This window comes from Lepidochelys olivacea (genome assembly GCF_965140295.1).
Source record: "Lepidochelys olivacea isolate rLepOli2 genome assembly, chromosome: 1".
NCBI classification, from domain to species: domain Eukaryota; kingdom Metazoa; phylum Chordata; order Testudines; family Cheloniidae; genus Lepidochelys; species Lepidochelys olivacea.
Genome location: NC_140411.1, coordinates 298090374 through 298114796, shown reverse-complemented (window position 1 = coordinate 298114796; position 24423 = coordinate 298090374). Strand labels below are relative to the sequence as shown.

The window sequence follows — 24423 nt, the reverse complement described above, 5'->3', positions numbered from 1 at the left end:
GACGCTGCGGGGGCGGGGCCCGAGCGCCCTGGGCTGCGGCCGGACGCCGCTGGGCCCGATCCTGCACGGCCCCACTTTTGCGCCCCCGGCGGCGCTCGCCCCGCCCTAGTTGCGGCGCGGTACGAGGTACCCAGACCACGTGCTTCCTGCCCCCGCGAGTTCAGAGCCTGAGGCCCGATCCAGCAGGCCCGGGGATCCCTCCTTGTCTGCCCTCGTTGTAAGTCCCGCGGCCGTCGGGCCCCGCTCTCTACTCTGGGTCGGGGGGGGGGGGTGTGCGCGCGCGCGAGAGCCGGGTCCCATGCAAGGCACTACGGCCCCGCAAACCTGACTGGGGGGGGGGGGGGTCGGGTATCAATAAGGTCACCTGGTGAAGTAGGTTGGGTATGTACAACTTGTAAAACCTGTTTTGGGGCAGAAGGCATGATGTGGAGCTGAGATGAAGGGGAGCTACGGGGGAGGGACTCGGAGATGGACATAAATGGAGGACTCCCCATGTTTATATAGCACCTGACACAATGGAGCTCTGGCCTAGTTGACTTCTAGTACCACAATATAAATGTTAACGCTGGGGAAGTAGAAGAAAGAGCGGAAAGAGTAGTGGCAAGAATCAAGGGGATGAAAGCAGGCGATGGTGTGATTAAAAACCAGTGAATTAAAACGAGATAACTGTGAGTCTTATGCCTTATGTCAATTATAGTTTTAATTACAAGCCTGTATTAAAAGGATGCAATGCATTTGTTAGGAAGATGAGCAAATCCATAACTCCTTCAACATACGTGCGCTGCATTGGCTATAAACTCATGATGCAGCTGGCTGATTTCATTGATCCACAAGAAGGATGGAAGAAGCTAGCAGTAGATATAAAAGACCCTTCTGGTGAAAACAGATACAACCAAATGCATATAAGGTATTGTATAAAAGTCATGCAAAAATAGATTTGTTGTTTTTAATCAAATGCCAATTCCTCATTCCTGTGACTTGTAACAATTTCCATGTGAGGAGAGATTTAAAAGACTGGGACTGTTCAGCTTAGAAAAGAGATGACTAAGGGGGATATGTCAGAGGACTATAAAACCATGAATGTGTGGTGAAAGTGAATAGGGAAATGTTATTTACCCCTTCTGTCATAAATATAAAGGGAAGGGTAACCACCTTTCTGTATACAGTGCTATAAAATCCCTCCTGGCCAGAGGCAACATCCTGTTACCTGTAAAGGGTTAAGAAACTCAGCTAACCTGGCGGGCACCTGACCCAAAGGACCAATAAGGGAACAAGATACTTTCAAATATCTGGGGGTGGGGGGAAGGCTTTTGTTTGTGCTCTTTGTTTATGTGCTAGTTCTCTCTTGGGACTGAGAGAGGCCAGACAGAAATCCATCTTCTCCAACCCATCCTAATCCAAGTCTCCAATATTGCAACCAGTATAGGTAAACCAAGCAAGGCGGATTAGTTTCTTTTGTTTTATGTGAATTTTCCCTGTGTTAAGAGTGAGGTTTATTCCTGTTTTCTGTAACTTTAAGGTTTTGCCCAGAGGGGGATCCTCTGTGTTTTGAATCTGATTACCCTGTAAAGTATTTTCCATCCTGATTTTACAGAGGTGATTCTTTTACCTTTTCTTTAATTACAATTCCTCTTTTAAGAACCTGACTGATTTTTCATTGTTCTTAAGATCCAAGGGTTTGGGTCTGTGTTCACCTGTACAAATTGGTGAGGATTATTATCAAGCCTTCCCCAGGAAAGGGGGTGTCGGACTTGGGGGGATATTTTGGGGAAAGACGTTTCCAAGTGGTCTCTTTCCCTGTTCTTTCTTTAAAATGCTTGGTGGTGGCAGCATACTGTTCAAGACCAAGGCAAAGTTTGTGCCTTGGGGAAGTTTTTAACCTAAACTGGTAAGAATAAGCTTAGGGGGTCTTTCATGCGGGTCCCTACATCTGCACCCTAGAGTTCAGAGTGGGGAAGGAACCCTGACACCTTCACATAACACAAGAAAACTAGGGGTCAGCTGATGAAGTTAATAGGCAACAGATTTAAAACAAACCAAAGGACGTACTTCACACAACACACATTTAGTCTGTGGAAATCATTGCCATGAGTTGTTGTGAAGGCCAAAAGTATAGCTGGGTTCAATAAAGAAATAGATAAATTCATGGATAAGATTAAGTTTTTGTCATAGTTATTTTTAGTAAAAGTCACAGACATATCGCGGGCAATAAACAAAAATTCATGGAAACCTGTGACCTTTACTAAAATAAGGAAACCTGTGTCTTTTACTAAAATAAGGGGAGGGACTGACAGCTCCTGCCCCTGCTGTCTGTGGCAGCTGCTGACAGCTGCTGGGGCCCCACATCGGCTCAGAGCTACAGGGATGAAGCTGAAGCAAAAAATGTCATGGAGGTCTCTGAAAGTCATGGAATCTGTGAGCTCCATGACAAAATCTTATCCTTATTCATGGAGGATAGGTCTATCAGTGGCTATTAGCCATTTTACTTTATTTTAAAAACTGATTGTTTAGTCTCTTACTTGAGTTATTCACGTAAAGTCTCTTTCTTTAAGGAGCCAAAAGGAAGTGAGGGGTGGAATTGCCCATCCCCTCTTTATTTTATCTACCAGCTGGGTCTAAAGTCCAACAACTTTGGTTCCTTAATTTCTGGTTCCATATCTTCTTCTTTTTACAAAGCATGATTTTAATATAGCCCTTGAACCATATCAGCAGGCCCTTTTATTTGGATTAATTTAGTTTTTTTGTCTCCTTTTCATACCTTTTCCCAACAACATTTATTATTATAGGTTATTGTACGATCTTATAAACTTTCACATAATTTTTTTTTACAGTTGAGCTCACAATTAGGATAAATTTTTAAGCCCAATTGTTACGTATTTTTAGTACCCTTTTAACACTAAAGCCTCAATAGCCTTTCTGTAATAATAATAAAGTGGTGAAGACATTTAGTTAGGTTCCAGTTTCATTCAGTTTCTGTCCCTTTCAAGTTAAATAGTCTAAGCAAACTCAAAGTCAAAATGGAACAAAAATTATAAGAATTATTTTTATTTTGATAACACACCATGTAGTTGTTCACATATGCAGCAATATTGTGTGTATTTGGAAGAATGCTGCAAATGATCTGCACAGATGTATTTTAAAATTGGGTTTGTGATCTTTCTGATGAAAGAGATTTTTGTTTCTGTATGTGTGTTCTTTGTTGCTGTTTACATTAGGTCTTGTTACCTTGCATTTTCTGGAAGACTTTATGAATAACTGAAGAACTAGTTGTACAATATGATGAATACCAAGGAAGTGAAACCTACCTGAGGGATTTAGTCAAGCTGTCTAAAATTTCTTAACAGCTTCCTAATTGGAACACCTAACAAACAGGTGGAAGAAACATTCTTTTTGCTAAATATTCAACACCCACGCCCCTTCATTTGAGGGCTGAGAAGGCACCCAGTCCACTTACCTGGGTCTTCCAGCAGGACCCTCTAGCAAAAACAGGAAAAATAGATTTATTTTTCTATCATTAAAATATTAGGAATAAACAGGAGAAAACTTTTTTTTTAAACTTTTCAGGTCTCCTGCCTATGCCATGAGGAAACACAGAAAGGGTGAAAACCTATCACCCTCCTCCTCCTCCCCCCCCCCCCCCCACCCTACCTGTCTTTGCAGGTCACTTCTTATTTAAAAAAGTAATTTGGTTTTAATTTGTCTTTTAAGGAGATTTGAAGGGCTAATAAAGATGGGAAAGAGCCCCACCTGCGAATTACTGTATGACTGGGGAACATCGAACTGTACAGTTGGTGATCTTGTGGAGCTATTGACCAGGAATCAGTTCCTAGCACCAGCTAGCCTTTTGCTTCCAGGTAGTTCTGTTCTCCACAGTATCTATATATTGCATTCTCCATTTACACAGATTTTTTTGTAACTTCACAGTAGCTCTCTATTTAAAAGAAATGAAATGACTAGCTTGTTTAAATGATAACTGAAGGTAGTTACATCTCTCCTGACTTATTTTTTTTTAATAACAAAGATTAAGAGTAATTGTTTAGGACATTACAAGGGGCATACATTTTTAAATTTTAGACACATACAGAACATGTCACCTTTAGTGAAGCTTAGATCTGTCAGCCTTTACTAAATGCTGATGCTATGTAACCTATGATTTTCTGTTTCCCAGCACTCTTTGATAGATTTTTAATTTCATTTGCAGATGCTGTTAGGGGGGCAGATGATGTTACGGTACCTCTTTCTTCACAAGAAACTATGCCTATACATGAAAAACAAGTGCCTGTACAGGAAAAACCAGTAATATCTGCAACACCTCTATTAGCTCAGAGTGAGGGACAACCTTCAGCTCCTTCCTGCTTACCTCAAGAGAACAACAGTCTGCAACTTAGTGACACAGGTATGCACTTTGGTAGAATTAAATGCAGCTTCAGCTACTGCCTTCCATCATCACACACATCCTTGACCCAAGTTCTAGAAGTGAAAAGGACCTACAGTAGAACCTCAGAGTTAAGAACACTTCAGGAATGGAGATTGTTCGTAACTCTGAAATGCTTGTAACTCTTGAACAAAACATTATGGTTGTCCTTTCAAAAGTCTTACAATTGAACATTGACTTACTACAGCTTTGAAACTTAAACTTAACTATGCAGAAGAAAAATGCAGCTTTCCCTTTATTTTTTTGATAGTTTACATTTAGAACAGTACTGTACTGTATTTGCTTTTTTTTGCCTCTGCTGCTGCCTGATTGCATACTTTTGATCCCAAATGAGGGGGGTAGTTGACCAGTCAGTTCGTAACGCTGGTGTTCGTAACTCTGAGGTTCTACTGTATAGCAACCAAGGGGCCAGATTTTGATATGCCTTTGCAAGTCCCTGTAAAAAGCCGCCTACCCCTTGTCCAGTTTTTGTGCTGCCTGCACAAAGGGATTTTGGCCTGTGGTCATCAAACTTCCAGTATGCATGCTCCATCTTGATATTAACAAGGCCACTGAGGTGGAGTGTTGGATATAGAAGCTTCTAATTCCAATGTGCTCTACATCAATGTTAGTGATGAGGTTGGACTGTTGGAGTACTTGCTTCATGGGCTACGCTTTAGTCTCCTGAGTTCTAAAATTAAAGCTGAATTGACTGTATATCTGGTTTCTTCCACACAAGGAACTGGAAGATATTTGTACTCAAATTACCTGCAAGTAGTGAGCAAAGTTATCAAAGAATAGCTAACTCACTTGTAATTTGTTTGCTTTTCTTACTTTCTGGTGTCTGCTCAGAGAGAGCAATTCTGGCTTAAAACTCGCAATGAATCCAAAATTAAAGCTCCACAATGCCATTATTTGTACTCTGGTAAATCTGTTGTTTAAATAGAGCAAAAGCAGGGAGATAGCCACTTCACACACAAGTAGCTTAGAGTGAAATTGACCTTTCAGTTCCATCCTAAATGTGAAATGTTTTTGTTTCAGGTTTCCACAGCTTTTGGTTCCATGAGTTGAAAAATGTTACAAACAACTTTGATGAACGACCTATATCAGCTGGAGGTAATAAACTGGGAGAAGGAGGCTTTGGAGTTGTGTACAAGGGCTACATCAATGGCAGAATTGTGGCAGTGAAAAAACTTGCTGCTGTAAGTTGTCATAACTATTTTGTATGGGCGTCGTATGCTTTATGGTATTACTACTGTGTATTTTAAGTGGACGTATTCAGTATTATTATAAGTGACCGGGATACTCCAGAATTTGACATCATTGAAAATTCAGTTGGGTGAGAATCTTTCTCAGATTTTAACTTTTTTTTTTTTTTTTTAATGTATTATTCTTTCATCAAAATGTAAGTCACCTGTTGGGATTTTTAGTAACATAGGCTTTACTATATAAGAGGTTAATGGTTCATCTACTGAGTTGTTTGTCTCCAAAGGGGGCCAATACCAGATGTTTCAGAGGATGGTGTAATTTTCCTCACCTACTGTGGTATACCAGATGATGCAGTAGTATGCAACTGACAGAGATGAATTGTAGAGGTTAATTTTTTCCTGGCCTGGTGATCAGTTTGTGCTCTGAAGTTTCAGAATGGATAGTCTCTGTAACTTTATTCTAGTTCAACTTAGGTGCTTCCAAGGTAAGACGTGAAAGCTCCATTTTAAAAAGAGTTTTCTAAAGGCCAAGAAACTATTGTAAGGAATAATCCAGTACTGGTAAGGATTGGAGCAATGATTTTATAAGTCTTTCCCATTCTGATTTCTGTGATTCTGTGCTTCAGATGTGTCTGGTCTTTGGTTTTTTTTTTTTTTTAAGCTCTCTGCCTCATTACTGCGTGGGTGACCCCACAAGTTAAATATACATTACATTAATATTTTGACTTTTATCTATTATACACTTGCTGGCTAAGTATAAATATTTACTTTTGTATTATTAAGCACAGTATTGCAATTAGAGGAAAAACAGGTGATCTAGCTTCTATGCTGACATCCTAGATCCAGTTATCTTCTAATCAAGGAAGTAAATAATAATGCTGTGATATCTCATTTTCAAGTTCCATTAAAAACCACACAGTAAAAAATAACATTTTCTAAATGGGAAAGGATAGAATTGCTAAGGAAAGAATCTTTTCAATTCTTGAAAAATATTGGTTATTACATACTGTTCTCTGTTTTTAGCTTTTAAAGTAATTGACATTGTCATTCATGGGTATTCAGAGGGACAGTGTAACTAACATGTTTGTTTTTGGAGGAGAATGTAGCTTGTCTCAAATTAGAAGTGAAAAAGATAAGCTTTTATCTGCATTATTGTGCTGCTATATCTTGAAATGCTGAGTAAAATACCTTAATTTAAGGTTCAGCTGCCAGAATTTTGTGTAGGAGCCCAAATTTCTCTTTCCAAGGGCGCAGTCTTGTAGCTCGTGGTAAACTGAACAATGGGAGCCTACTTCTGCAGCCCTCTCCCCTACCAGTGGTCCAGTGAAATCAGTGGGACCACTCAGTTTACAAACACATACAGTAAAACTGATCTGTCATACGAGGGGATAAACGTCTTTCTACAACCCTGTAAGAGTTCTGATATTACCCTAATATTTTACTGCTCCTTTTTATCCCAGGCCCTTGAGGCTCAGTGTCAAGACCACCACCTTGGCTGTAGAGGATCTGAAAATTTAAGAGGGAGAGAAGTCTACATAGCTACTTTTTTTTTGTTGCTAAAGGGAATGTTGCAAGTTTGGTGTGGAAGACCCAAAAGAAATTCTGTCATTCTAATCAGCATTTCAAAGGACAAGAGAATACTGTGTAACAATGATAAAGAATGACTGTATAGAGTCAATGATTCCATCACAAGTAGTGGCAAAAGTTTACACACAAAATTTGGCACACTGTAAACATCCGCAAGGGGGAAATGGAGAGAACATCCTTCATTGACCCCCTGAGAAAGGTCCCTGTTGCACAGAAGCCAAGTTATTTAGTCAAGGGGGTAAAAACCAGGGAGGGAGAAGAACTATTTAACTTACAGGGAAAAGTTATCAGAAGAACAATTGGTATAAACTGGCTATGAATACATTTAGGTTAGAAATTAGGTTTTCTAACTGTCGGAGGAGTAAGGTTCTAGAATAGCCTCCCAATATTACTAGTGGGGGCAAACAACCTAATTAGTTTTAAGAGAGAGCTTGATACATTTAAGAGTGAGACAGTATGATGGGCTTACCTGCCGAGGCAAGGGGCTGAGTTCAGTGGAACATGGGGTTCCTTCCAGTCCTGTGTCTTATGTTCCCTAAATCTCATGCTTCAGGGTTTCAGCTGGTCACCTGCAGGGACTCAGGAAGGGAACTTCTCTCCCCATTGTATTCTGGGTTTTCTTTTATTCTTCCTCTGAAACAGAAACAGCCACAGCTGGATATGGGACATGGTATGCAATGGGCCAGTTCTCCATGGCAGTACAGAGATTCTTTCTCAGAAGCTTGGCTGGTGTGTCTTGCTCACATGCTCAGGATCAAACTGATAGCTATTTTTGGGATTAGGAAGTAAATTTCCACCAGGTCAGATTGGCAAGGGCCATGGGTTTTTTGCTGTGGCATAGGTAGGGATTGCTTGCTAGGATCATCCGGTTATATTTTACCAAATCAATTCCCTGCCATCGAAGGGGCCTCTGGCATTAGTGCATTCATTCCCTCCTATTCTCTGCCTGTGGTACACAGTAGTTTAATTTCCTGAGGGCTGTAATGTTTTGATTAGACTCAGTACAGGGATAACCGAATGGGGTTTAATGACCTGATGTGCAGGAGGTCATAGAATTATAGAATATCAGGGTTGGAAGGGACCTCAGGAGGTCATCTAGTCCAAACCCCTGCTCAAAGCAGGACCGATCCCCAATTAATGGTCAGACTGGATGATCTGATGATTGCTTCTGGCCTTAAACTCTTATTCTGTAAGGTCACAAAGGAAATCTCTGGTAGTGCCAAGAATAGGATCCAGTTCCATGACTTTAAAGTGTGTGCCTAAATGTGGACTAAGGAAGTGGTTTGATCCCCCCTCGCCTCCAAGTGTTGAGCACCAACTAATTTCCATTGACTGCAACAGCTGTTATATAGGACTGGACAAATGCAATGAGCAGTGTAGTGGCAAATAGGAAATTCCCTTGCAAGCATGTGGACATGGGTGGGGCTGCCCATCAGTTTCTGCAGGAGGATGTTGGTTGGGGGAGATGGGGAGGGGAGGGGAAGAGGTGTTTGCATCTATGAGAGTAGCCACCTGAATATGAATCAGTACTGTCTTTCTGGGTCAGCAAAGACATGTGATAAGGATGTTACATAGTACATATTGTACTGCCAACTGTTTCAAACCAATTTTCTATGGTTTACAAAAAGAGGTGTCCCCAAGTAAGATTTGCAATAAACTTGTTTTATATGTAATATCACCTACAAAATTAATGGAGAACTAATATTTTCTTTGTAGATGGTTGATGTAAGCATTCAAGATCTGAAACAGCAGTTTGATCAAGAAATAAAAATAATGGCAAAGTAGGTACTAAGTCATGCAAATTTAGCATAACTGTAGGTATAGAGGACCTACATTTGCAGAATTCTCCTTGTTAGCATGCTGCCTTAGGGTTTCATTACTATAGTTTTGCATGGGATAGTTTGGAAACTGTTAAGTGAAAACATTGTAAAACTATTGTGGATCTTTTCTGCTCAAGATAAAGGTTTAGGCTTATGATTAACTCTGCATAGTTTAGTAGTGCATTGAGTTTGCAGGTTTGCGGGCTGTTAGCCAGTGTCATGTATTTCCAAAATGCTTTGCATTTAGGCTAAGTTGTAAAACTATGAACTGAATTCCTAGAATGCTTTGTAATCATGCTAAGCTTTATTGTAGAAATTTACTAATAGCTAAACTGTTCCAATGTTTGTTCTCCGTATGTGTGGAGTCTGTCAGAAATAAGATGCATGTTCTGTTAAGGAATGTTGTATATAAATTGTATTGGGTACCATTAGCACAAAACAGTTCATGTCTCTATATGCAACTTGTATTCTATAGTCTACTACAAACTTTTTGGCCAGAGGGCCACATTGGGCTTCCAAAATTGTATGGAGGGCTGGTTAGGGGAGGCTGTGTCTCCCCAAACAGCCAGGCGTGGCCCAGCCCCTGCATCCTATCTGACCCCCCTGCTTCTCGCCCCTGATGCCCCCCCCTTCCTCCCCCGTTCCCTGTCGGCCCCCTGGGACTCCTGCCCCATCCACCACCCCCTGTCCCCTGACCACCTCTAGACCCTCCCATCCCTGACTGTCCCCTGCTGCCCCATCCAACCCTCCCTCTCATTCCTGACTACCCCCTTGGGACCCCTGCCCCATTCAACCCCCCTCTCCCCTGACAGCCCCCCCAGGGCTCCTACCCCATCAACCCCCTCCTCCGTTCCCTATTGGGCTCCCTGGGACTTCTGCCCCATCCGCCACCCCCTGCTCCCTGTATCCTGACCACCTCCGGACCCTCCCATCCCTGACTGTCCCCTGCGCCCCATCCAACCCCCGCTCTCATTCCTGACTACCCCTCTGGGACCCCTGCCCCATCCAACCCCCCTATTCCCTGCCCTCTGACCGCCCCGACCCCTATCCACACCCCCCTGACCGCCCCAACCCCTCACCCCCCCCGCCCCGCTGCTCTCTGCCCTCTTACCACCCAGCACAGAGCACTGGGTCAGGCCGTGGCTCTGCAACTGCGCTGCCTGGCTTCCCAGAGCGTTGCGCTGGTGGCGCGGTGCACTGAGGCTGCGGGGGTTGAGGGACAGCAGGGGAGGGGCCAGGCAGGAGGGTCCCGTGGGCTGGATGTGGCCTACGGGCCGTAGTTTGCCCACCTCTGGTCTACCAACATCTGGAATGTTGTTGCATATGGTTGGTACACATGTCTTTGCACCCTGAAAAATAGTTATGAAGCTAGATTAAAGAAAGGGGAGTAAGGTATATTAATCTTCTACTTGTCATAAACAAGTGGACTATAACTATAGGTCAAATTAAGTTCTCACTTTGAGATGGACTGAACTGCTACAACTCTGTTTCCCAGAGATTGATAATGTATGAACCTCTCTGGTTATGCTGATCTACCTTTGATTAATAAACTAATTGAGCTGAGTTATCTGATGTCTTACTAATCAATAATCCACACCAAACCACTAACAGGACTCAACTTTTTTTTTCTAAATGTTAGAAGTATCATGCAGCAGAACTAATTATTAAGGTTTCTCTTTGCCACAGGTGTCAACATGAGAACCTAGTAGAACTGCTTGGTTTCTCAGGTGATGGTGATCAGCCCTGTCTGGTTTACGAATACATGCCCAATGGTTCATTGCTTGACAGACTGGCTTGTCTGGTAAGTGAGATTTATTATTACTTTTCTAACTTTGTCTTCTACTTCTGTCAATGACTAGAAGTTTATTCTAATGTCCTTGAGACACTGATGGATTTGAAGTGGTCAAGCTATGATATTCTACTTCCAGCTGGGAGGCAAATACAGTTAACATTTTATACAAACATATTAACTTATTAGGAGATCAGATATAATATTAATTAATTAGAACAAGCTAGACCATTGTCCTTAACAACCTGTCTGAAAAATAGCAGCTCCCCGAGAGACTGAAAAAAGTCTGAAAGTTTTGTGAAATGTTTAAAAACCTGTAAGTTTATCAGTGAGTGCCAGAGTTCTTTGTTTGGTTTTTAAATGTCATCGTTCATAGAGCAATCTATTATCTTTTGTGATAAGTTGTGGTCTTCCCACCCTGTCCATTGTAACCATTTTTGTCAGGCATAAGTGTTTGTTTCTTGCTCTAGTCTCTGTCCTTGTAACATCAGTTGAAACTTCCAGAGTGTGGGAGTCAGTGTCAAAAACCGTAAACCAGGCTTAGCAAGCCGAAGAGCAGTATTTAAGCAATAAATATTGTCTGTATTTAAGAAATATTTTCTGTAAGTAAAATTCTTCCTTTTGATGTAGGGAAATGACTTATCGTGGAGGCTTGAGCCTCTTAGTAACTGTAATAAATGCCATCCGTGTTTGGCAGGTGTGCAGCTACCTACATGAGGGAGAAAATGTTCCCTGGCACAGAAATGTCAGTTTGATTTACAGATGTAACTTACAGTATGAACATGAGAAGAAACGCTTCTTACTTCATGTGGTTTCCTAGTACGGTGCTGAGCCAAATGAGCATAGCTTCCTTCTAACTATAATCTAGTATTGCCCCTTTAGAAGACTTCAACAACAAAAAATAGTGGGTTAGTAATAAAACTAGTTGTTCAAAGATTATAAAGTGACAGTATACACATTCATCTCAAGAACTTCCTGTTCAGGAAAAGAGACCTGAAAGATCACGTCTTTCTGATGTTGGTGACTGGTTTCTTTTGCATTAGTCTCAAGAGGGAAACAACTGTCTAAGAAAATACAATCATTTAAGAAAAACTATAATGTAACTTTTAAATGGACCTTACATGTACACATGAAATAAGCAAGCTAACCACTATGTCCGTGTTAAGATTCTAAATGCCAGTCAAGTCTACACACAGACTTGCACCAGTTTCAGAAAAGGTGTTTGTTGGGGTTTTTAAAAAAACGGATTTAGTTAAACCAGTGCAAGTCTGCTTATAGATATTCTTTATTTTGGTTTAAGAGTAGCTTATTTCAGTTTAGCTTAATCCTGTAGAAAACTGATCAAGCTAAACTGAAATAAGGCCTAGTGTAAAACACAATCTCACTGTTTTTACTAAAGGTGTAACTTTAAACAAATTTAGTTAAACTGGTGAAAGCCCCAAACTAAGCCATTATAAATCAGGGTTAACCCTATAAGAGTGTCCACTTACATTTGTATCAGTTTAGTAAAATCATATTAAAAACTGACTTAAAATGAATGCAACATCTGAGTGTAGACAAGTCTTAAGTGTCTTGGTGTACAAACTTGTGCCGGTGTAAATAAATCTGTTTAAAAACAACTAAAAAAACACTTTAAACTGATGCAAGTTGGCTTGTAGACAAGCCTCTTTCTTTGGAAGAGGTGTGTGTGAAAATCTTTTGCTATTTGTCTCTGTAACCTCAGCAATCAGCACTAGGGAAAGAGGAAGCTGGGCAGAGCACTCCTAGTCTGAAGGGGAGGCAGAAATAGGCCAGGCCCTTGCATGTAAGGGAGAGAGAGCAAGCTTATTCCCTATTATGTCCCCAAGGCTTCTCCATCCAATGACTAGAGGGGGAAATGGGTGGTTGTCAGAATGTTTATTATGCTTGCTGACTTTCAAGAATTCCCATGGGTACTTGGCACTGCTTTTTTGGCTCATCCCCTTCACTACACAGAGCCTAGGCTGAGCTGAGCTGGAGAAAGGGGATTCATGCCAATCCTCTTCCCTAGGTGGCTGACTGGGTACGGATGGCGGGGGGGGGGAGTTAAATGTCCCCATTCTTCCAGCCTAATTAGTGCCATGAACTAAAGTGAAAATCTTGTGCTGGTCAATTGTATGTTTGCAATCATTTATTGAAGGAACATTAGCTTTTCACTTTGTCATTCATGTTCATAAAGATGTTTATTGACTGGAACAATTTGCTTTGGTTGTGTAGATGTGATGTTGCGACTGCTGTGGCTGAAATAAAATATAGGATGTAATTGTTGTCGATGTAGTTAGCTCTTTGTTTTGCAATTTGGTGTTTGCCGGTATGTAGGTAAAATCAAAGCAATAAAGAGCAAGTTTTGAAACAACCTAATGCAGTTCTTAAAATAAAAAGGGGTGGGAAGAGGAAATCTATATATTGCTACACAAGTGAAGAAAGAGAGAAACATTTATTAGTCTTTAAAATGACCTACTGAAAGCAGCTAAAACTGTCAGACCAATGTTGAAAGCAATGCAAGAGAAATGAAACATATCAGATTATTATCACTTCAGATTTTAATACATCTAAATGAGTTTGCCCTAATTACAAAGTCAGGTATTTCATTATCCTAAAATGTTTCCTCTTCCCTAGGTCACTTGAGAGATCAGGAAAAGGTGTTAATGACCTAATGATAAACAGTGTCTCCTCAAGTTTATTTGGCATCCAAAACCTACTCTCTGGAGTTTGGATCTTGATCTGTCATATAGAATTGTTTGTTGGGGCTTGCTGTGTTCTATCAGTACTGAGGGATTCACAAGGGATGGTTAAAATCTAAAGTGTCTGCTGTCCGTTTAGCACAGAAATTAATTGGCCTCAAGTGGAGTGTTGATATATGTACCAGTGATATAAATAATATTTCTATGTCTTCTGTTTTAAAGATCATCAGTCTTTTGAGATTGCAGAGGCAAGCTTTTTAAATTTTTATTCCTGAGTTGCTGAAACCAACTTTTTATAGACTATAGTCTCTTTACTAAACTTCATGTAATCTTCCTGTTTTAGACCCAAAAGGAGAGAGAAGCAAAATGAACACCTAATCTCTTACTTTTTTCATGCTTCCTCCCCACCCCCATTTTAATGATACGCAAGTGTCTTAGTCACTAGGGGCCACATTTTAAAATGTATTTAGGTGCCTTAAGATGCAGATGGGCACCGAGGCATTTTTGAAAATCCCACTAAATGCCTAACTCCCATTGATTTCAAGTCTTTCCATTGACTTGGGATCAGGCCTCTGTACTTCTATTCAAGAGTTTAATGCAGCACTAGGAGGCCTTCATCTGTCGTCTTATATGTTGCAGCCACTTTTGATTGTATCTGATCGCTGTGTTCCCCTTTCAGGAATAGAAATGTTCCTGGGTCAGAAATCAGACCATGCCTGCACGACAGGGACTAGAGCGGCACAGCTGCGCACCGTAGTGTAGCTGCAGCCTACAGTGATGGACGGGATTTTTCTCTCACCGGAGGAACACCACCTCCCCGAGTAGTTAGGTTGACACAAGCGTTCTTTCATTGAGCTAGCTATGTCTATACAGGGGTGAGGTAGGCATAGCTGTGGGACTCAGTGGGTTTTTTTCACACCCCTGAGCGCTGTAGACATGTCGACCTAAATGGTAAACATAGACCAGACCTCAGACTTACCAGTTACCATTACAAGCACATTTTTTTTGGGTGGAGAGCGGAAACTGACATGGTGAATGAAGAATAAAGTCCTACATAGATCTACCTCCTCTTCTGGGACACATATTTGTAAATCAAATACATATATTGATGTCTTTTCACTCTTTCCCTCCCCCCACTTTTCTCTTTTAAGGATGACACTGCACCAATTCCTTGGAGTACAAGGTGTAACATTGCTCAAGGTACAGCAAATGGCATCAGCTTTTTACATGAAAACAATCATATTCACAGAGATGTTAAAAGGTAAAAGCTGCTAACACTCAATAATGCCCACAGATTTTTCACGGAGTGCATTTTAGAGAGAGTAGAGAAGAGAATGGACTAGGAGATGAGTGATGTATGTCCTCTTTGCCAAGGTAGCCTAGTTCTTACAAATACCACTTTGATAGAATTCTTATCACAATGTTTTCTATTTTTCTGTATCAGGACTGTTTACCTACAATTTTAAGGCCTGTTTGTCAGTCATTTTAAAGACAACTTTATTTATGTAGTGATTTACCTATGAGAATATCAGAACATCTCTGTGTATACAGAACAGTTTTATGCAAAGTAATTGACCCCTAGATCTTTTCACATTTTCCAAAGTATCGTAGTGGCTTTGCAACTTACTCTTCATTATGCAGTCTTTCTGGATTTTGTTTTATGCCTAACGCTTGCACTGTGTGAGCATATTTTCTCCCTTTTGAGTATGGTGTCTCTTTCCAAAGTCTGTTTCATCTTTCCTCCACAAATGAAATCTTAGTGAGACTGAACAGACCTGCAAAACGTCACTTCAGAAATTACTCAAGGACATGAACTTTTCCTGCAAAAGAGTCCTGTCATACTATTTTTGGGTCTGTGCTGCAAAGACCTGACCAGATGAGAATTTCCATAGCTAGAGTTCTAAAACGTTGCTCCTGTCAAGGTGGCGTGAGCTGCCACCGTAGAACAGACGATGTGTGATCCCTGAGTGTATCCAAAAGTCAGTTCTTGTCTAACTGCAACCAGTGTAAGAGCATTTGCTGGTCACTACACATGCTTTAGTAGTGCTGCACCATGACAGCTTCGATGGGGGATTTTTCACTGAAAAACCTCTTTTCTGGAGCATTTCCTCTGAGTGTACCTCCTTTCAGTTATTGCTATTTTTAATTAAAAAACCTCTGTAATGGAGACTGGCTTTAATCAAGTTTGCATGCCAATGGTGTACAAAGGAAGTGGACTCTTCCACTTACTTGTTATCCCAAAAGTAATTTCTGCTATATCCAGCTCTTAGAGCTAAATTTTTGTGTAGCGTTTTTCAGAGTAGCAATGCAGTTCAGCTATTTCAAGAAATGCCTGGGAAGGAATCAAGCCACATCCCTGAGGGACAAGCATCTTAGACCTTGAGAAGGATCGTGACTGGCTGAACTGTAGGATAATGTCATGCAGAAGGTCCTGAAGAAGTCCTGTCTCCCGCAACACTCCTGCTGAGTCCAGTTCACCTCAACCCTGCAGTCCTCTCTGGGTGCTGGAAAAAGGGAGTATTCTTACTCCAGCTCCCACCCCAAAGGCTCCTTGCTGCTTTGACTGTGTGTGTCAGAACCGCCCCTCTGCTCAAGCTTCCCAGCAGCTGGAATTTCTGGGGAACAGAGTGTCTTCTACTTTACCCCTCCTCTGGTCTCCTGACCTCTGTGAGAGGGAGTTGTTCTCCCTTTGTACCACTTTGTCCTCCTTTCCTCCCCGGCTTGGACTCTGTTTTTTGTCTTTTTCCACAGTGAATAGCTCAATGAGAGAGTGTGACTGCTACCACTGATAGTTTTTTCAAGCAGAAAGAGCACCGTAAACAAGGCAATTCTTGTTATAATTTCTATGTTCATGGGTGTAATGAATAGCTGTGGAGAAATCAAACAAGGTTCTGGTCAGTCTTCACATTGCTGCAGTTTGGGGAAACTGAATATTAACAGAGGCACGAGGATGGGGTCTCTGCAGATTTGGGAAGCCATCACTGAATTGTTGTTTTCATTGTTGCTCTTAACTCTTGATTGTGTTGTATGCAGGAAAAAAGTGGGTTGTTCTTTTGTAGTTGGACACAATCACAACAGAACTCGCTTCCATTCTGCTCTGTGAAGCATATCAAATTATGGTCTCTCTTATAAGCTGCTTGCCTTCTCAATCTGAGAAGAACTATGACTTACTTAAAAAGTTGTGTTTGTTTTTTTTTTTCACATATGGTGTTCCCACTGGCCTATTTGGGAGTTATGTGCATCACGCATTGGTGGATGGACCCTTGGTTAGTGTTTGGCCTGTTGCTGTGATCATGTATTAGGGATCCTTTTATAGCTGGTCTATTTTTTAAGATTAAGGCAGCTAGTAATCTTTCATAAGTGATGGTTGTGCTTAAACATTTTGCTTAGGAAGCTCTAAGAGAGGGTGGAGATAATAATGTTTCTAATAGGCTTTGTTTATTTGAGATGTCTCCTATGGATCTCTTACGGTTCCAGTAGTATGTTCATAAAATGGAGAGATACTGCCTAGGTTTTGAGGTTCTTTAATCCTGTCTCAGGTTCAAGAAGCCAAAAATATTTAAATTTAAAAACAGTAAAATATATATCTACATTCAGTAAAAAGTATGAGTATTTTTCCTTTCATATAGCTTAGCCTAGTTCAGTGCAGTTTTTCTTTGAGGCCACTAATGACTTATATGCATGGAGTGGTGTTGTAACTGTGTTGGTCCCAGGATGTTAGAGAGATCAAGTGGGGTGAGGTAATATGTGGACATGCCTAGGTGACTTCCCTTAACTTGGTATGTTCATGCCTCAAGGGGAAAATAAACATCGTTGTATTCCTTCTGCCTCCTTAGTAATTTTTGTTGGCTCATGGATATGCACCAAAAGCAGCTCTTTGGTGTTTTGTGTAGGATAGGCTAGAGAATCGAGAAGGTTTTGTGGAGGATTCTACATCAGGAACTTTACTAAAATTAACAAGCCTGTACAGTTTTGCTTAAAGGAGGAGTATTCAAACTGTGCCTAGAATTTTGGGATGTGAATGTAACGGGATTAGTAGCCTTTAAGTAGTTTCTGTATTTTAGTTTTTCTCCCTCTTAGTCTCCAGGAGAGCTTGTGCGTGAATTAGTCTGCTGGCCAGCCAGTTACTGATTTATTTAGTGAGCAGTTTGTTTTGATAGTTATGGTAGATTCCCATCAAAGATCACTTGCCTATATTTTGCTTACTAAAGTAAATCATCAACTTCAGTGAGTTCTCCAGATTCCAAATATCAGTTAAAATAGTGATTACAGTTCATGTACAGATGTTTAAATGCTTTTTAAAGTGAGATAGAAAACACAGAGTTACTCCACTACTACAGAGAACATTATTTTTGTTTTTCAGTGCAAATATCTTACTAAATGAATCATTTGTGCCAAAAATTTCTGACTTTGGACTTGCAAGGGCATCCGTGAAATTCACACAAACCATCATGACTGATAGAATTGTGGGAACAGCAGCCTATATGGCACCCGAAGCCCTGCGTGGAGAGATAACACCCAAATCTGATATTTTCAGTTTTGGTGTGGTGAGTAGCAAATAAAAAACTGTTATACTTTCTAATTAATGAGAACTGGCGTTTGAGTCTATTACTGGTGGCTGCTATTTTCCTGAAAAGTGAGTTTGATGATGTGGAACATCAACGTAAGATCACAAACTTAAGTTCCAATTATCTTAAATACCAGCTTTACAATCTTTAAGATTACATTTATATGTTAAATATGGTTTCCACTACCACAGTTTATAACAGGGAACTGGTTCTCCTACTTTTCTGCTTTTGAAACAAACAACCCCAAACCTGAACGCTGTGTGCTGCTGAAGGATAGTAATTGATGCCCGTCATGCCTAGCTTGCTCGTAAGTCAGTATGAGTGGAGGGTTAGTGCTTCTTGCTCTACCTGAGGGGTACTCAGGAAAGTGGTGAACCCAAATCTGAACAGATTATCCAGCATCACAAGAGCTGCCAACGCCTGCTTTCCAACTATCAGCTTGGGGGACAAAAAGACAAGGAAAATGTTTAAGTACCTGAAAAATACCTATCATCTGCTGGGGAGGGAAAGGGGCGTGAATAGGAAAAATAAACACCACCATATGGGGTCGAGAACTCCAGGGAGTGCCCATACTGCACACGAGGTGAAAATGGAAGGGAAATAGACTTGGGGTGACAAACCAATTTCACCCATCAGCTAGGCAGGAGAGGGAGAAAATGGAGACCCTCATTAGGTGGGATAGGGTGAGAGAAGACGAGGAGTTCACCTGCTCTTCCAAAAATGGGGAAATGAGAGAGGCAGGAGTCAGCCAGTTATGTCCACAAATGTGTTCTTCTTTGCAAGCTGTGATCCTAGGGACTTGTACTTGAAACTGTTATTAATATAAACTGAAGATCTTGTTCCTTTGTTTCAAATTATTTGTGTGTTAACTGTTTCTGGATGCTTTCCTAGCCGTTACCTCTTTTGTGTTTCTTGTAGGTTTTACTGGAAATAATAACGGGGCTTTCGCCAATAGATGAAAACCGGGAGCCACAGTTACTGGTATTGACTTTTTTTTTCTCCTCATCCCAGAATTGTTTTATAATAAACCATAGTTTCCAGATTGAAGAAGTCCCAGCTTTGTCACCCAGGAGGTACTGACGGTGCATCCAGTTGCTATGCCAAAGTCTGTTTCAGGAGTTTTCTTGAGCTAGTGGGAGAGAGTCTAATCAGGAATAAGAAAAACACAAGGCCAGTTTTGAGGAAGCTGCCCTATCCTACCCCTCTGGGCCACAGGTGACACATTGCATCAACATCTGGGAAAAAGGCCTCAACAAGTCCATAGAAATAAATCCTTTCCTAACAAAAGAAAGGAACCAGTCACACTCCATCATGCATCCTTCATCATTTCCTGAGGTAAATTTAGTTATCTCATGGCAGCTATCACATCTTTGTTTTGCAAACAGGAGAACTGGGGAACTTAGTAAGGGACTGTTGAGCCTTAACTGGGTTAAAAGTTCACAGCTTGTGTTGCATCTAAAAGCAGAAAATTGCTTTACAACTTCTATTTAAAATGGAATTTATAGTTAACTTATACTAAGTTTGTATTAAAAGAACATAGGGATGCAACCCCATATTCCTGGTGTCTCTACATTCCCCACTGCCAGATGCTTCAGAGGGAGTGAACAGAAAAGGGCAATTATTGAATGATACATCCCCTGTTGTCCAGTCCCAGTTTCTGGCAGGGGGAGGTGGAGTATGGGACTGTATCCCTGATGATCTTGGCGAATAGGTCCATCAGTGGCTATCCCCAACAAACTTATGTAATCCTTTTCTGAACCCAGTTATTCTTTTGGCCATCACAACATCCCCTGGCAATGAGTTCCACAGGTTGACTGTGTATTGTGTGAAGAAGTACTTCCTTATGTTTGTTTTAAACCTGCTGCCTATTAATTTCATTGAGTGACTTCTGGTTCGTGTGTTATTTACCCCTTCGCATAATACTTCCCTGTTCACTTTCTCCACATCTTTCATGATTGTATAGACCATCATATCCCCCCTTAGTCGTCTCTTTTTCCAGACTGAACATTCTCAGTCTTTTTAATCTCTCCTCAGATGGAAGCTGTTCCATACTCCTAATCATTTTTGTTGCCCAATTCAAATGTATCTTTTTTTGAAATGGAGCGACTAGAACAGTATGCACTATTCAAGGTGTGGGCATACCATGGTTTTATATAGTGGCATTAGGATATTTTCTGTCTTATTATCTCTCTCTTTCCGAATGGTTATTAATGTTCTGTTAGCTTTTTTGACTGCTGCTGCACATTGAGCAGATGTTTTCAGAAAAATAACCACGATGACTCCAAGACTTCTTTCTTCAGTGGTATCAACTAATTTAGACCCCATCATTTTGTATGTATAGTCGGGATTATGTTTTCCAATGTGCATTACTTTGCACTTATCAGCTTTGAATTTCATCTGCCATTTAGTTGCCCAGTCACCCAGCTTTGTGAGATTTCTTTGTAATCTGTAGTCAGCTTTGGGCATTACCATTTTGAGTAATTTTGTATTGTCTGCAAACGTTGCCACCTCACTGTTCACCCCTTTTTCCAGATCATTTAGGAATATGTTGAACAGCACCGGTGCCAGTACAGATCCTTGGGGGACCCCACTATTTACCTCTTTCTCCACTGTGATACTATCCATTTATTCCTGTCCTTTGTTTCCTTTCTTTTAACCGGTTACTGATCCGTGAGAGGACCGTCCCTATTATCCCATGACTGCTTACTTTGCTTAAGAGCGGTTGGTGGGGGACCTTGTCAAAGGCTTTGTGAAGGTCCAAGTACGGTGTATCAACTGTATCACCTTTGTCCACATGCTTGTTGACCCCTCAAATAATTGTAATAAATTGGTGAGGAATGAATTCCTTTTACAAAAGCAGTGTTGTCTTGTCCCCAACATATTGTGGTCATCTATGTGTCTGAAAATTTTGTTCTTTACTATAGTTTCAACCAATTTGCCTGGTACTGAAGTTAGGCTTACCAGCTTGTAATTGCCAGGATCGCCTCTGTAGCCCTTTATAAAAATTGACATTACATTAGCTACCCTCTAGTCATCTGGTATGGAGGCTGATTTAAGCAATAGGCACTTGCTGGAGGATTCTCTGCTCCTTGAAGTCTTTAAACTACGATTTGAGGACTTCAATAGCACAGATGTAGGTGTGAGGTTTTTTTGTAGGAGTGGTGGGTGAAATTCTGTGGCCTGCATTGTGCAGGAGGTCAGACTAGATGATCATAATGGTCCCTTCTGACCTAAATATCTCTGAATCTATATATCACAGTTAGTAGTAGTACAATTTAATATTTGATTTCCTTTGGAACTCTTGGGTGAAGAGGCCTGGTGACTTATTACTGTTTAGTTTATCAATTTGTTCCAAAACCTCTTTTATTGACCCTTCAATCTGGGACAGTTCCTCAGATTTGTCACCTAAAAAGAATGGCTCGGGCATGAGCGTCTCCCTCACATCTTCTGCAGTGAAGACCAATGCAAAGAATTCATTTAGCTTCTCTACAATGGTCTTGTCTTCCTTGAGTGCCCCTTTCGCACCTTGATTGTCCAATGGCCCCACTGATCGTTTAGCAGGCTTCCTGCTACTGCTGTACTTAAAAAAATGGTTGTTAGTTTTTGTGTCTTTTTGCTAGTTGCTCTTCAGATTCTTTTTTGGCTGCCTAGTTATATTTTTATACTTGCCAGAGATTATGCTCCTTTCTATTGTCCTCATTAGGAGTTGATTTCCAATTTTTTAATGGATGTCTTTTTGCCTCTAACCGCCTTTCCTAGTCTGCTGTTTAGCCATGGTGGCATGTATTTATTTTTTTTTTGGCCGTCTACATGTGTGCACACACATGCACGTGTTTGAAGCTTGTGTCTTTTACCAGCCGAGGTTGATCCAATAAAAGATATTACCTCCCCCACCCTAACTCTCAGTAAAATGTAAAGTACTCACAAGTTTAAACCTCACTGCTCCTTTCAAAAAGTTGCTCTACTCAAAACAGTTTTAACACTACCAAATTCTCTTACAGTTAAGTATCAAAGAAGAAATTGAAGATGAGGAAAAGACCATTGAAGATTATGTCGATGAAAAAATGAGTGAGTGGGACGCCATTTCCATTGACAAAATGTATTCAGTTGCTAGCCAGTGTCTGAATGAAAAAAAGAACAGGAGGCCAGACATTAAGATGGTACATGGATTTTCACTTTAAGGTTTGTTTGGCCAATATATTTTGTGTGCTGGTGGTAATGTAACTAATTCACATCTGTTCTACTTTTGCAGGTCCAGCAGCATCTACAAGAGATAATAGCCTGATATCTGTTTCTTACCAGTTTGGTGCTATTCCTGCATTCCAGGCTTTTGTGGCCTCTATGTGCAATCTGTTGTTGGCTTTTCACCACTGTGCCTTCTTTCCTTGAAAGACCAGGCAAGGAACTTTCTCATAGACTTTATGCTTTAGTCATTTAAGGGAGTTGATGTCCCATTAAAACAACGGATATCTTAAATCACTTCTATAAGACTTTCTTCAGTAGCCAGAGAGAGCGAGAACACGGAGGTTCTTTTTAAGGCAACACATTGTGCTTCTGCTATACCATCTCCACTTCGTTTTCTAAATATATTTCCTGACTAGAATCCAGGCTTCTGCAGCTCCCTGGGTAACACGTACCTGTTACAAGGAGACTATGATAAACAAATCGATGACTGGTAAATTGCTTCTAAGCAGAAAGACTAGCCCTTTTCGGTTTCTACTCTAAGCAAAAACATTTCAAACTGAAGAGGTCAGTCTGTATTGCTCTCGGACAGAGTTCAGGTAACCTGCATTAATCTGTTGTTCCATGTGGTCATAGAGTCAGAGTTCAAGGCCAGAAGGAACCAGCAGATCATTTAATCTGACCGGCTCTATATCACAGGCCAGCACCTGCACACATCATTTAAAAAAACATCCCTTCCTGACCCCTGCAGATGGCCAGCTGAAACCCTGAAGCATAAGCTTTGAAGAATGTATGATATAAACTGGAAGTGAGCCCCAAGGCTGCTGAGCTCAGCCCCCCACCACCATAAGCAACCTTGTCATAGTCACACTTGTTAATTTGTCCAGCTCTTTCTTAAAACTACATGATCTTGGTAATACCCATTTAAAACAAACTGAGCTACTTTGCTCAATGTTTTAACTTATGTTGGGAATCGAAATTAATGTGAAGTCCCTTTGGCAATAGCTATAAATATAAGCTGCCATCTGTGAGTTTGCAGATTTGTGTTTTTAAAAAGCCTACACGGGAGCAGTGGTATTTACATGGAAGCATATTTTGCAGTCTTTTTTTTTTAACAAGGAAAAGGAAAAGCTGCAGAGCAGTGCAAATTGAGAGTAGAGAACTGAGAATTGATAGGTGTGGGTTTACTTTTACTGACTCATATGACCTAATGACAAGCCATTTCATCTCTATTCCTCAATTTCCCCATTTAGGAAAAAGCTGTTTGACCTGTTTTTGTAGTACTCTGAGATCTTTGGAGAAAATGCTGTATAAATGTAAAGTATCATTAATACTCATTTTGTAAGTGATCAGTATTGTCTTCACATCCAATAGCCGAGTTTAATTTAAGAGCTTATATAGACTAAAATGACTTGTGTACTTGAAAGGTTTTATAATAAAAGAATATATGATGGACCAAACCACAGGCTAAAAATTGATCACTCCACAGTGAAAGAATAACCTACATTGATCTTGTATAAAAATGCTACTGTTTGTAAATAGAAGATACGAATTTCAAATAAACTTTCCTTTTTGCACCTGCCATTCATTCAGCTCTTTCTTGACCAGTTATTGTGCATAGAAAACAATTGAACAAACTGAAATCCATACTTGTGATGGAACAAGAACAGTAGAATTTAGGGCACCTCAAATCAGAGTAGAGTAGATTGACCTTTCTCCATTAAAGGTGTGGTACGTGTCATTTTCAAATTATTAATTATATTAGTAAACAAATTCTCCCATACAGCTAATAAGTCCTAAAGTGCCTCTTTAAATAAATGGACTAACACGTACATCTAAATACAAATTAACTTTAACATTGTTATGGTGGGTGACTTAAATTGAGCATAGGTTAAAGGGTTTTAACATGAGTCAGAATAAGCCATAATTGTTAATATATATTCTTATTACTAGAGTGTTATGCAGCTTTGGGAAACAGTCACTTTGTAGCTCTGGTGCTAGAATTGGAGGTGTCTGAGGACCCTGAATGAAGCTCAGGCTGATTGGGAAGAGATTCCTGTTAAGAACTGAACTTTACAAAAATGAAGAATAGCAGATTGTGAAGACAGAAAGTAAAGATGGCTATAAGAAGGCAGAAAAAGTCTCTCTGAGCA

At 40.6% G+C, this 24423-nt stretch overlaps 1 protein-coding gene across 4 annotated transcripts; it reads left to right on the top strand.

Moving 5' to 3' along the window:
* The first annotated feature begins 65 nt into the window (after positions 1–65).
* Positions 66–23839, top strand: IRAK4 (interleukin 1 receptor associated kinase 4). 4 transcript variants are annotated; one of them, XM_084617846.1, is made up of 12 exons: positions 66–217; positions 743–907; positions 3709–3854; positions 4202–4396; positions 5456–5616; positions 8926–8990; positions 10716–10830; positions 14672–14781; positions 17884–18067; positions 19007–19069; positions 22090–22248; positions 22341–23839. In XM_084617846.1, the coding sequence occupies exons 2-12, from the start codon at positions 747–749 to the stop codon at positions 22371–22373; spliced, it is 1392 nt and encodes a 463-aa protein (XP_084473972.1). In that variant the 5' UTR covers positions 66–217; positions 743–746; the 3' UTR covers positions 22374–23839. The 4 variants fall into 4 exon arrangements, with proteins under 4 accessions (XP_084473972.1, XP_084473973.1, XP_084473974.1 ...); XM_084617847.1 differs by lacking the exon at positions 743–907 and having other exon boundaries at positions 136–217; XM_084617848.1 differs by lacking the exons at positions 66–217; positions 743–907 and adding an exon at positions 1356–1426.
* Positions 23840–24423: the final 584 nt, after the last annotated feature.

Coding starts and splice junctions, on each gene's coding strand:
- IRAK4 (XM_084617846.1), top strand. CDS start 747: ATGAGCAAATCCATAACTCCTTCAACATACGTGCGCTGCATTGGCTAT. Junction 8,991..10,715: donor GAAATAAAAATAATGGCAAA/GTAGGTACTAAG, acceptor TCTTTGCCACAG/GTGTCAACATGAGAACCTAG. Junction 18,068..19,006: donor ATATTTTCAGTTTTGGTGTG/GTGAGTAGCAAA, acceptor TGTTTCTTGTAG/GTTTTACTGGAAATAATAAC.